The sequence below is a fragment of the Limanda limanda genome, chromosome 10, assembly GCF_963576545.1.
Source record: "Limanda limanda chromosome 10, fLimLim1.1, whole genome shotgun sequence".
Classification (NCBI taxonomy): Eukaryota; Metazoa; Chordata; class Actinopteri; order Pleuronectiformes; family Pleuronectidae; genus Limanda; species Limanda limanda.
The window spans coordinates 16,176,765-16,190,256 of record NC_083645.1 but is presented as its reverse complement, the minus strand read 5'-3'; the positions used below and the strand labels follow the sequence as shown (position 1 = coordinate 16,190,256).

The 13,492-nt window shown below is 42.2% G+C and overlaps 2 protein-coding genes across 2 annotated transcripts; both read left to right on the top strand.

Moving 5' to 3' along the window:
• Positions 1 to 960: 960 nt before the first annotated feature.
• On the top strand, positions 961 to 3,494 carry LOC133011413 (protocadherin gamma-A12-like). Its single transcript, XM_061079146.1, has 2 exons — positions 961 to 3,348; positions 3,480 to 3,494. The coding sequence occupies exons 1-2, from the start codon at positions 961 to 963 to the stop codon at positions 3,492 to 3,494; spliced, it is 2,403 nt and encodes an 800-aa protein (XP_060935129.1).
• A 1,149-nt stretch (positions 3,495 to 4,643) lies between these two features.
• Positions 4,644 to 7,058, top strand: LOC133011412 (protocadherin beta-15-like). Its single transcript, XM_061079145.1, has one exon. It carries the CDS (start codon positions 4,644 to 4,646, stop codon positions 7,056 to 7,058), a length of 2,415 nt encoding a protein of 804 aa, XP_060935128.1.
• The last annotated feature ends 6,434 nt before the right edge of the window (positions 7,059 to 13,492 follow it).

The following is a 13,492-nucleotide window of genomic DNA, read 5'->3' as shown; positions in this document are numbered from 1 at the left end:
TTATGTTCAATGTTTGACTTGCATTTTGTCAGTAGAAAAGTATAGCTTTATATTGTCTTTGTGCTTTCAGCCCTGTCAAATCTGACAGTATCTGTCCATGGTGCTGAAACAGTTTTATTGATCTCACACAAAAAAAGTGCAATCACTATAACTACAGCTGCAATCCCAAATACTACTAATACAATCACTACTACTACTAATACTATTAGTAATTATAATTATAATTATAATAAACTAAAAACTGTGATTACTTTTAGAGTAACCTGAATGCTGGCAAACATCTTATAACAGCTATCACCAACAGTTTCATTTTTACAATGTTGGTACATGCTTCATTATTACACTTAATTGTTTGTTCTCCACCATTTTTGTTTCTTTCAAATTATAATTCCCCCCCAAATGTTTGTCTGCATATATACTAACATGTTGACGGAACTGAATCACAGCTATCAATTGTTACTGTGTTCCATTGAGATTTGGCGTATACTGCGGACTACAGCACCCAAGAACTGTAACCCTGAGCCAGTTATGAATAGAAAAGGGTGATGTCAGAGCTGAAAGAAATGGTTTTAACCACTCATACACAATAATTTGTATTTAACATTTTTTGTACGCATGGAGTGAAGTCTATTCGGCTTTGAGTATCTTTATTTATCATGGTGGCGTTTTCAAAACCACCAGTCACAGGGCTTTGTGAGAATGGTCCATTATGCAGTTGTAAAGAAAATGTTTTACTGCAGGTGTCGCTGTTGGCTTACAGACAATGAACACACACCACTCCACCCACCGCAACTGCATGGGAATTGGTTGTGATTTTCCAGAGAACCAGTTAAATCCTCGAAATTGTTTGGTCGTGTTTCATCGTGGTATTGAGTATTGGATTATTGAAACGTTTTCTACATATTGGATTTTTGGATTGGACACTAACTGTTACAGGCTAAGGACTCGTTTTGTGACGGGATGGGAGACAAAGGATTTTCAGCGCTTCGTCCCACTCTCTGCGTCGTTTCCTTTATTCTAACGCTGCACCTCGTTTATGGAGACCTGAGTTATTCTACACCAGAAGAGATGAAACGAGATTCTGTTATTGGAAATATAGCCAAAGATCTCAATCTTGATATCAGGACCTTGTCTTCTCGAAAGGCCCGTGTTGATTTTGAGGAGGCACATAAGCGATACTGTGACATGAATCTGAATACCGGGGATTTGATCACATCCGAGAGAATCGACAGAGAAAGCCTTTGTGGAAAGAAACCGTCGTGTGTTCTGAAAGTAGATCTGGTGTTAGAAAATCCTTTGGAGCTTCATCGTGTGAGTCTTCATGTTCAAGATGTAAACGATAACTCACCACAGTTTAACGATAATTTAATAGAAATGGAAATAAACGAGTCAGCTGAGAAGGGTAACCGCTTTTCAATCGAGGAGGCACATGACGCAGATATAGGTCAAAATGCTGTTCAAAGATACAACCTGCAAAAGAATGACAACTTTATTCTCGCTGTTGATAATAACAAGGTTGAACTTGTATTGGAGAATAAACTCGATCGAGAGAGACAAAACGAGATGAATCTGCTTCTGACTGCTTTGGATGGTGGCTCTCCCCAGAGATCAGGCACCGTAGTGATACACGTCACTGTGCTGGATGCTAATGATAACGCCCCAGTGTTTAGTCAGGCCGTTTATGAAGCCAGTCTGCCTGAAAACTCTCCTCCTGATACCGTAGTGATTAATGTCCGTGCCACTGACGCAGACGAAGGAGTGAATGGAGACGTAACATATCAGTTTGGTCACGTATCTGACGATGATATAAATATGTTTTCTATCGATTCTAAAACGGGAGAAATCACAGTAACTGGTGTGGTTGACTTCGAGGAAAGGAGTTCTTTTGAAATGAGGGTGAAAGCTAAAGATGGTTTAGGACTAACATCTTACGCTAAAGTTATGATAGATGTTACAGATGTGAATGACAACGCTCCAGTTATATATATAAAGTCACTGACTAATCCCATTCCTGAGAACGTGTCACCTGGTTCAGAGGTGGGCATCGTTAACGTGCAGGACAGAGACTCTGAGAATAACAGACAGGTTCGCTGCTCCATTCAGCAAAATGTCCCTTTTAAGTTAGTTCCTTCGATTAAAAACTATTATTCTCTGGTGACCACAGGACAACTGGACCGTGAACTAGTGTCAGATTACAACATTACAATCACTGCCACTGACGAGGGCTCTCCACCTCTGTCCTCCTCTAAAACTGTTCAGTTATCTGTAGCTGACATCAATGACAACCCACCTGTGTTTGAGGAACAGTCCTACAGCGCATATGTGACTGAAAATAACAAACCTGGCTCCACGTTATGTTCCGTTACTGCTCGAGACCCCGACTGGAGACAAAACGGCACAGTGGTTTATTCTCTGTTACATAATGAGGTGAACGGTGCCTCGGTGTCCTCCTATCTATCAGTTAACGGAGACACGGGGGTGATCCACGCTGTGAGGTCGTTTGATTATGAACAGTTCAGGAGCTTTAAAGTACACGTGATGGCCAGAGACAACGGTTCTCCTCCGCTCAGCAGCAACGTGACCATCAGCGTCTTCATATCGGATGTGAATGACAACTCTCCTCAGATACTGTACCCCGCCCCGGAGGGCAACTCCTTCATGACCGAGCTGGTCCCCAAAGCTGCACACGGAGGCTCTCTGGTGTCCAAAGTGATCGCGGTGGACGCGGACTCTGGACAGAATGCCTGGCTGTCCTATCAGATAGTAAAATCCACTGATCCGGGACTTTTCACTATTGGTGTCCACAGCGGAGAGATCAGGACACAGCGGGACATTTCTGAATCTGACAAAATGAAACAGAACCTTATTGTGGCGGTGAAAGATAACGGACAGCCCTCTCTGTCTGCCACCTGTTCCATGTATTTACTTATTTCTGATAACTTGGCTGAGGTGCCCGAGCTGAAGGACATTTCTTATGATGAGAAGAATTCAAAACTGACCTCTTACCTCATCATTGCGCTGGTCTCTGTCTCCACCTTTTTCTTGACCTTCATCATCATCATCATCCTGGGTGTGAGGTTTTGTCGCAGGAGAAAGCCTAGAATGTTGTTTGACGGAGCTGTTGCCATCCCCAGTGCTTATCTCCCTCCTAATTATGCAGATGTTGACGGCACAGGAACTTTACGCAGCACTTACAATTATGACGCCTACCTGACAACAGGTTCTCGAACCAGTGACTTTAAGTTCGTGACATCTTACAATGACAACACACTGCCTGCTGACCAGACTTTGAGGAAAAGTCCGTCTGACTTTGCTGATGTGTTTGGAACACCAGATGATTCTCCAGAGGTAGGCCGTGTACATTTTCAATGTAACATTTAAAGTTGATATTGGCCATGCAACATCTTTCATTTGAAGCAACTTTGTATGTTAATGCTGACATTTTGTGTACCTGCTAACGTTTTGGCTGAAACATATAGTCCATCTTTTACTGAAGCTTTTCTGGCACAAGCAAGAAACTTAATAACTTTCCAGTGAAAGTATGACCTTACCTTTTTTTCTTTTTCATATTTCAATAATCACATAGTATCGTGTAACTTCCTGAATCCAAACACATTTATTTATCAACAAACCGTTGGTATTTTAAAAGTTGTCCTTTTAGCCGCATACTTTATAAACAAATTCGTGTTTACTCTACATCTCTGAATACAATATATTCCTACATATATAATTTAGTTTGGGGCATGGCTCCCCCCCCCTTCCATTCAGATAAAGCACTTGTTGAAATACACGTGCAGTAAACATCTGTGCTTGGGCAAAATTTTGAACCATGTTTTGATGAAATGTTTATTACCATCTTTGATGACGTTTTCAAATTCCTTAACTGATTGAAATTTGAATCGTTTCTTCCACGAGTATGCAGATGACTGAGCTTTTCAAGACATTAGCTTAACATCACGTGCAGTATGCCCTTGTACTTTGTTCTTAGATGCATCTATTGCTTATACAGCATATGTCTGATTCACATGTTAAGAAAAAAAACACTCCCTTTCTAGATAAAGTCATTGTGAAAAGATCAAACCTATTTCATGGGTTCATGATAGTTGAAATTGAAAAAAATGCTTTTGACTTTGTTACATTAAACAAGTAATTAATTCCTAAACATTTGAAATGGAACTTCACAATTAGTATTTTTTTTATTTTCGTGATCAGTTTATCTTATCAATACTTTAAGGACGGATATGTTAAATATGACAAAATTGGGTCACGCCTTCGCCGTTCAAACGCCTTCCATGGTGCTGAATGGTATTTTCTCTATATGCGAAGTATTCAAATAAACCAATTACAGTGATAAAGTTTACTTGGAATATAAACAGCATTCTTACCCAGCATTGCAGCAACTGTGGAATATAACTTTTACCTCGTGCTTGTTCATTTGTAATATTGCAAATAAGCTCAGGGCGTCGCTGCTCACCAGCACATATGAAGATAATTTCTCCACCCACGACAAAAGGAGTATTCCAAGCATTTAGACGATAGCTGCCATTGCTGTGGGAGCAGCGTATCTTGATTTTTACCATTACGTTGTAAATGTATCAGGAACTAGTAGATTTTTGGGTCGGTAACCACGCTCTGGAAATATAATGGACCTCAAAAGGAAATCGCTCCTTAGTTTTGTCTTCGGATTTGCTCTTTGTGTCAGCACCACCACGGCAGACCTCAGCTACTCCGTTCCGGAGGAGATGAGGCCCGGATCCATTGTTGGAAATATCGCAAAGGACCTCGGCCTGGAGGCAGGGAGATTATTCACACGTAAAGCCCGTATTGACACGGAGGAAAACCACCAGCACTACTGCAACATTAATTTAAAAACAGGAGATTTTGTCATCAGGGAAAAGATTGACAGAGAGGAGCTGTGTGGGGAGAAGGTTTCGTGTTTGCTGAAATTCGAAATGGTCTTAGAGAGTCCTCTGGAGCTGCACCGCATTTCACTTCTCATCCAGGATGTAAATGACAATACACCCGTTTTTCCGAAGGAAACAATTAAGTTGGAAATCAGAGAATCAGCCGTCAAAGGAGCTCGATATCGGGTCAACGAAGCACACGACGCAGACATCGGACAAAATACAGTTAAACAATACAGTTTACAAAAGAATGCACATTTTGTTTTATCTGTTCGAGACGACAGCGATGGATCTAAGAGCGTCGAGTTGGTATTAGACAAAGAGCTTGACCGTGAAAAGGAGCACGATTTAAATTTCATGCTGATTGCAGTTGACGGTGGCGTCCCACAAAGATCAGGAACTGCTAATATACATGTTACTGTGTTAGACGCTAATGATAACGCACCGGTATTTGAACGGGCTGTTTACAAAGCCAGTCTACCGGAAAACGCTGCCGTTGATACTGTTGTTGTCGTAGTCAGTGCCAGTGATGCAGATGACGGAATCAACGGGGAGGTGACATATGAATTTAGTCGGATTTCAGACAGAGCTAAAAAGGTTTTTTCACTGAACAGTAAAAGTGGAGAGATAAAAGTCAGAGGATCACTTGATTTCGAGACAAATTCTAAATATGAAATGCGGATTGATGCCAAAGATGGTTATGGACTTTCATCTGACTCCAAAGTCATGATTGATATTATTGATGTAAATGATAACGCCCCAGTTGTCTATCTAAAATCATTGACCAATCCCATGCCCGAGAACGTGTCACCTGGTACAGAGGTGGGCATCATCAACGTGCAGGACAGAGACTCAGAGACAAGCGGACAGGTTCGCTGCTCCATTCAGCAAAATGTCCCTTTTAAGTTAGTTCCTTCGATTAAAAACTATTATTCTCTGGTGACCACAGGTCAACTGGACCGTGAACTAGTGACAGATTACAACATTACAATCACTGCCACTGACGAGGGCTCTCCACCTCTGTCCTCCTCTAAAACTGTTCAGTTATCTGTCGCTGACATCAACGACAACCCACCTGTGTTTGAGGAACAGTCCTACAGCGCATATGTGACTGAAAATAACAAACCTGGCTCCACATTATGTTTCGTTACTGCTCGAGACCCCGACTGGAGACAGAACGGCACCGTGGTTTATTCTCTGTTACCTGGTGAGGTGAACGGTGCGCAGGTGTCCTCCTATCTATCAGTTAACGGAGACACGGGGGTGATCCACGCTGTGAGGTCGTTTGATTATGAACAGTTCAGGAGCTTTAAAGTCCACGTGATGGCCAGAGACAACGGTTCTCCTCCGCTCAGCAGCAACGTGACCGTCAGCGTCTTCATATCGGATGTGAACGACAACTCTCCTCAGATACTGTACCCCGCCCCGGAGGGCAACTCCTTCATGACTGAGCTGGTCCCCAAAGCTGCACACGGAGGCTCTCTAGTGTCCAAAGTGATCGCGGTGGACGCGGACTCCGGGCAGAACGCCTGGCTGTCCTATCAAATAGTCAAATCCACTGATCCGGGACTTTTCACTATTGGTGTCCACAGCGGAGAGATCAGGACACAGCGGGACATTTCTGAATCTGACAGCATGAAACAGAACCTTATTGTGGCGGTGAAAGATAACGGACAGCCCTCTCTGTCTGCCACCTGTTCCATGTATTTACTTATTTCTGATAACTTGGCTGAGGTGCCAGAGCTGAAGGACATTTCTTATGATGAAAAGAATTCAAAACTGACCTCTTACCTGATCATAGCGCTGGTCTCTGTCTCCACCTTTTTCCTGACCTTCATCATCATCATCCTGGGTGTGAGGTTTTGTCGCAGGAGAAAGCCCAGAATGTTGTTTGACGGAGCTGTCGCCATCCCCAGTGCTTACCTTCCTCCTAATTACGCAGATGTTGACGGTACAGGAACTTTACGCAGCACTTACAATTATGACGCCTACCTGACCACAGGTTCTAGAACCAGTGACTTTAAATTCGTGACGTCTTACAATGACAACACTCTGCCTGCTGACCAGACTCTGAGGAAAAGCCCTTCTGACTTTGCTGATCCTTTTGAAGACTCTGAAGAGGTAGGGGCTTTTCAAATCAGTGTATTTGTTTAAAGAAATGTTTTTTTGGGTTGCTTATGGTCGTTGATATCACTCCTACACTGTCTCTCAAATTACAAAGTACTTTGAACGAAAATATATGCCTTATCAATAGTTATACAACATTAGCAATATTCATATTTGTTTCCTTCTGTATTCTAAAACCACAATTAGCTGTTTATGAAACCCATTTTACTCTCTCGTTTCTTGGCAACATGGTATTTTGATCGATTCACTTTTTGTTTATCATATCATAAAGGTAATCTTTTAAATAACTGTTCCGACAGATAGCTATTCCACATTTCAATCGAATTTATTTTTTCGCAAATCTGTGTTTCACTTTGTTCAATAAATCAATATTGCTTTTTGGAAAAGAAAATCATGCACCACCAAAAAGTTGTTGATGCAGTAGAAAAGTTTTGCGTCACGGAAGATTTTCACTGGTCATTCCCAGAACAAAATGCAGTTGTGATGCAGTGACATAATTACTTTAGAAAAAGTAGTGATGAACATCATCCTCTAAGGTTTCGCTGTCCAGCAGTTTTTGTCCATCAGCAGCATGCATCAGGTTTTATCTTTGACGACTTGTTGAACCTTTTCTGTTTCTGAAACAGATTTTACATTGGTGCACAGTACACATATGTAAGAAGGGAATAATTGCATTAACAGAGTCTAAAAACTCTTTTCTAGGGGCGTGCACGAATTTACAATACTGCATATTGATCTCTTTGTGCCACAAGAATCTTAAAGTCTCTGTCCATGGTGCTGAACTGCTGTTCATGTGGCAGCAGAACGTTTGTCTTTGTCCTAAGCCATGTAAAATAATAGTGTTGAGTGAGCAATGCCATGTTATATAGCACAGGTAATGATGTCACGGAGCATGTTGTGCCTGCGTGCACTTGTAACCTGTTGCGCATGCGCTTAATAAACGGTCTCGTGTTCCCAGACCAAGAAAGAAGAAGGTGCTCTGATTTTTCCTCCCGTGATAATTAGTTAACCAATCTGGTGACTGCAAACGGATAGACCGCTGCAGAGATGTCCACCGCAACAGGTTATGGGCCCAGTCAAACAGGCCAGAGGTGGTTCAGACTTTTATTCGACGGTGATGAGAAAAGTTATGAACTCTGGGAGACGAGGTTCCTCGCGCACATGGAGTTGCGTCACCTCAGAGAAGTTATCCTGGAGGACCCGCGGATAGATGAGGATGACGACGATGCTCTCGCCGAAGATGAGACGAAGAACGGTGAGGCATATGCAGAGCTGGTGCAATGTCTGGACAACAAGAGCTTATCGCTGGTGATGAGGGACGCGAGACGTGACGGGAGAAAAGCACTGAATATTCTCCGCGAGCACTATGCGGGAAAGGATAAACCCCGTGTGGTGAGTTTATATTGTGAACTTTCCTCGCTCCAGAAGGCCAGCAATGAAACTGTCACGGACTATATTATTCGAGCAGAGACAATATTCACGTCATTGAGAAGAGCAGACGAGCAAATAAGTGACGGGCTTCAGATAGCTATGGTGGTAAAGGGGCTACCTGAATCATACAAGCCATTCGTCGTGCACATCACCCAGACAAATGACACTGTAACGTTCGGCGAGTTTAAAACAAAACTGCGGAGTTACGAGAGTACTGAAAAATATGGGAAGAGTGACGTGAATGTTGAAGATGACAACGTGATGAGGATGAGCGGAGCAACGAGGTCACGAGGACGAGGAAGAGGAAAGAAAATGGACCTGGCTGATGTCGAGTGTTACACGTGCGGCAAAAAGGGACACATGGCCAGGACATGTCCTGACGAATACCAGGTGAGAAGAGAGGAACGAAGATGGGACGCGCCACAGCGAGGAAGGGGACGCGGCCAGGGACGAGGCCGTGACCATGTGAAGAAAGCTGATGGAGAGACGGAGGCAGAGCCCACATCTTTCTGTTTCTTCAGGATGAGTGACTGTCCCACACAAAGAGGAAACAAGAAGGGTCTCATGGTCGACTGCGGAGCGACAACACACATGATCAACGTCGCCACGAAGTTCATAACAGTTGACAAGAGCTTCAGACCCGAGGACCACATGATCGAGCTTGCTGACGGATCCAAGGTGAGCGGGATGGCGAGGATGAGGGGAGACGCCGAAGTTTACTTGCTGGACAGCGAGGGACGACAAGTGAAAACGAGGCTAAAGCAAGCACTCTACATCTCCACGTTTCCACAAAACATCTTTTCAGTCAAAGCAGCAACAGCCAACGGAGCTGAGGTCCGCTTCAAGGACGGTAATGACTGGCTGGTCCACAAGGAAGGTACTAAGTTTAAAATGGATGTGTATGGTAGGTTGTATTACCTTAGCACAGTGGAGAATGAAAATGTTGATGAAGTGTATGGTTGTCATGACATTCAAACGTGGCATAGGATACTAGGTCATTGCAATTTTGAGGATGTTGCAAAATTAGAAAAGGTGGTTGAAGGGATGTCTATTAAAGGGAAACATGACAAGTCCAATCAAAACTGTGAAATATGCACACAGGGAAAGTTTACACAAAGCGGAAACAGACAGGCAGACGCTAAAGCTACAACCGTATTAGAGCTAGTACACACAGACCTATGCGGTCCTATAGATCCAGCAGATAAAGACGGATACAGATATGCGAAAGCATTTACTGATGATTACAGTGGGATGATTTTTCCATATTTTATTAAAGCAAAGAGTGACACGACAAAAGCTACAGAAAAATTCATAGCAGATGTAGCTCCATATGGAAAAATAAAGTGCATAAGATCTGATAACGGCACAGAGTTTACCGGGCAGGAGTTCCAGTGTTTACTTAGGAGTAAAGGGATAAGGCATGAGAAGAGTGCACCCTACTCACCCCATCAGAATGGAACTGCCGAAAGAGGTTGGAGAACATTATTTGAGATGTCTCGATGCATGCTATTGGAGAGTAACCTCCCAAAGAAATTGTGGACATATGCTGTACAGACAGCAGCTCAAATCCGCAACAGGTGCTTCAGTAAGCGGCTAGAGCAGACACCTTACTGTGTTTTCACAGGAAAAACACCTAACCTATCCAACATGAAAATATTTGGCTCTGAATGCTACGTATATAAGCAGGATAAGAAAAAGCTGGACTCTAGATGCGAAAAGGCGATCCTTGTAGGCTATGACAAATATAGTCCAGCATATAACGTGTACTATCCTGAGACAGGAAAAGTCCTAAAACATAGGCTGGTGAAATTCATCACCAAAGGTAGCGCAGAGAGCCAGACTCAGACAGATTGTGACATGGGGAATGACACTGAGAGTCATGAAGATACACCACAGCAGATAGTCAACCAGGGTCAGGGACAGCCTAAGGAAAGTAAAGAGTCCAATGTTGAGGAGACTGATGAGGCAGGTCCGACCCAGACAGATAGTACTCAGAAAGAAGAGGGAGAAAGGAGATATCCTACGAGACAGAGAAAGGCTCCAGACTACTTAAAGGGGTACCAGTGTAAAGCTGATTGTGAAAATGTAGATTATTTCTACAGAGTGGCTTATGATGTATCTAAAACACTTAAAGAGGCAATGGACTCTAAGAAGTCAAAAATGTGGGCTGACGCGATGAAAGAGGAGATGAACTCTTTGACAGAGAATGACACTTTCACTCTGACCCTACTGCCAAGAGGCAAACAAGCAGTGGGAGGTCGCTGGGTATATGCAGTGAAAGAGAGCCCAGATGGATCTGAGACTTGTAAAGCCAGATATGTCGCAAAGGGGTATGGTCAAGTGGAAGGGATCGACTATAAAGAGACTTTTTCACCGACAGCCAACATGACCTCTGTACGAGCATTAATGCAGGTGGCTGTACAGGAGGATCTCGCCCTACATCAAATGGATGTGAAAACTGCTTACCTCCATGCTCCAATGGACTGTGAGGTATTTATGGAGCAACCGGAAGGTTTTGAAATCAAGTCAAACACAGGGGAACACTTAGTGTGTAAACTCAACAAGTCATTGTATGGTTTAAAACAGTCCGGACGTAACTGGAACAAGTTACTCCATGATCATCTTACAGGGAATGGTTTTGTGCAAAATGATGCTGATCATTGTGTCTACAGCAGAAAATCTGAGAATGAGAAAGTGATTCTGTTAGTATGGGTAGATGACTTAATCATAGCAGCGAGTAACAACACCTTACTCAGTGATGTAAAAGAAATGTTGAAGAGAAGGTTTAAGATGAAAGATATGGGTCCACTTAAACACTTCCTGGGTATCGATTTCAGACAGAGTGAGGGAGAGATCAAAATGACTCAAAAGAGACACATAGAGAAGATATTAACCAAATTTGGAATGTCTGAATGCAAACCCAGATCCACCCCATGTGAGCAAAAGTTAAACTTTGACAGTGAGGGTGAGGTTATTGATTCAACAGGATATAGAGAGATAATAGGTAGCTTGATATACATTATGACATGTACCAGACCTGACCTGAGCTGGGTTGTTAGCAAACTATCTCAATACCTAGCAGAACCAAAGCAACAGCATTGGGCTACAGCAAAACACCTACTGAGGTATTTAAAGGGTACTATAGATCAAGAACTACACTACCAGAAATGTGAGGAAAGCCCACTACAGCTGGAGGGATATAGTGATGCTGATTGGGCAGCCGACAGGGATGATAGAAGGAGCACAAGTGGATACTGTTTCAGCTTAACTGAGAATGGTCCAGTTATATCGTGGAAGAGTAGGAAGCAGCCAACAGTGGCATTATCCACCTGTGAAGCTGAGTATATGGCACTAGCAGCTACTACTCAAGAGAGCATGTACCTTGTACAACTACTTAGAGGAATAGATAGTAGCCAGCATGTACCAGTAAAGATATATGAGGACAACCAGGGGGCGATAGCTTTATCTAAGAAACCAGTATGCAGACAGAGAAGCAAACACATAGATATAAAGTATCACTTTGTACGGTCTGCACACGCAGAAGGGAAGATATCTATAGAATACTGTCCTACTGCAAACATGGTTGCTGATGTCTTTACCAAGCCAGTGACAAAGGCTAAGTTTGAAAGTTTCAAGGGGTATTTGTTTGGAATGTAAATGTGAACTGGCAGATGAAAAAGTTTTGAAGTTTTTAGAACACTGTCAGTATACCAAATGTTTTATTTTGGAGTTATGTATTTTTGGTTTTTATTTACCACTATAGAGAGAGCTATACACATGTCTTTGAGTGGGAGTGTTGAGTGAGCAATGCCATGTTATATAGCACAGGTAATGATGTCACGGAGCATGTTGTGCCTGCGTGCACTTGTAACCTGTTGCGCATGCGCTTAATAAACGGTCTCGTGTTCCCAGACCAAGAAAGAAGAAGGTGCTCTGATTTTTCCTCCCGTGATAATTAGTTAACCAATCTGGTGACTGCAAACGGATAGACCGCTGCAGAGATGTCCACCGCAACAAATAGCATACCAAATAAAAGCATAATTATCTAAAGTACTGCTAATTCTAATAATAATACTGCTATTACTCTTAACAACCAACAAATTCACAATAGTAATATTTATAATACATTGTTTAATAAAAACTTTATTAACTTTATTAACAACGTTACAACTTTTGATGATCAGTTGTCCTTTTCAATCAGGTGGTGATATAATTATTTTTCAAAGATCTCCTACTTTCTTATAAGCTTTTAACTTAAGGGGCACTAGGTGTTTAAGTGTAACTGGGTCAAGTGTTCATTCCTGTATGTTTTGACTTACGCTTATAAAGGCACCGCCACATTAAGAGGGTTATTCAGTTATTACTGAGCCACATTTATCGAACAACCTTAGTCCATTGCTCCATTTCAGATTAAGATTTTTAAATGAAGACACGTTTTTAATGCATTATTAAAGATTTAAACAGTGGTTTCCACAGTATTGTATGACTTTCAGTCACAAGGCATTTGTTTACACAGATCAGGAACTTCATATACTATCAGTATGCTCTGTTGATAATAATTCTGTACTATTTTGAGAAAAAGATCTAATCAAGAACTGTTACTTTGCAAACTGTGGTATTTGTACTTTTATTCAAGCAGATCGTCAAAGTAGCCCATGCTTTTTCCATCACTGTCTATGGTGATGAATCTTGCCTCTGTACTGTGCTGGAGCCTTTATTCTTAATCTGAAACGATACTCAGGGTATTTTAATTGTCTTCTTGGCAACAACTTTAGCACGTACTGGAAATGGTTGTATTCAATAAGATCGTTTTTCTTTTCTTTCCTATTATCAATTGCTCTGTGGCTTTTCTTATCTGATAATTTCCTAGTCACGTGGAGGCATACAAATGAAAATCGGTTCATTTAAGTCTTTATGAAGACCATTTCCTATTATGAGGTTGCAAAGATTTAATGAGACTGACGGTGTCGCTGTTGCCTGACAGACTTTTAAAGCACACCACTCCACCCCGAACTGCTATATGGGAATCG

What these genes read in the sequence shown, in the direction of transcription:
- LOC133011413 (XM_061079146.1), top strand. Translation starts at nt 961, where the DNA reads ATGGGAGACAAAGGATTTTCAGCGCTTCGTCCCACTCTCTGCGTCGTT.
- LOC133011412 (XM_061079145.1), top strand. Translation starts at nt 4,644, where the DNA reads ATGGACCTCAAAAGGAAATCGCTCCTTAGTTTTGTCTTCGGATTTGCT.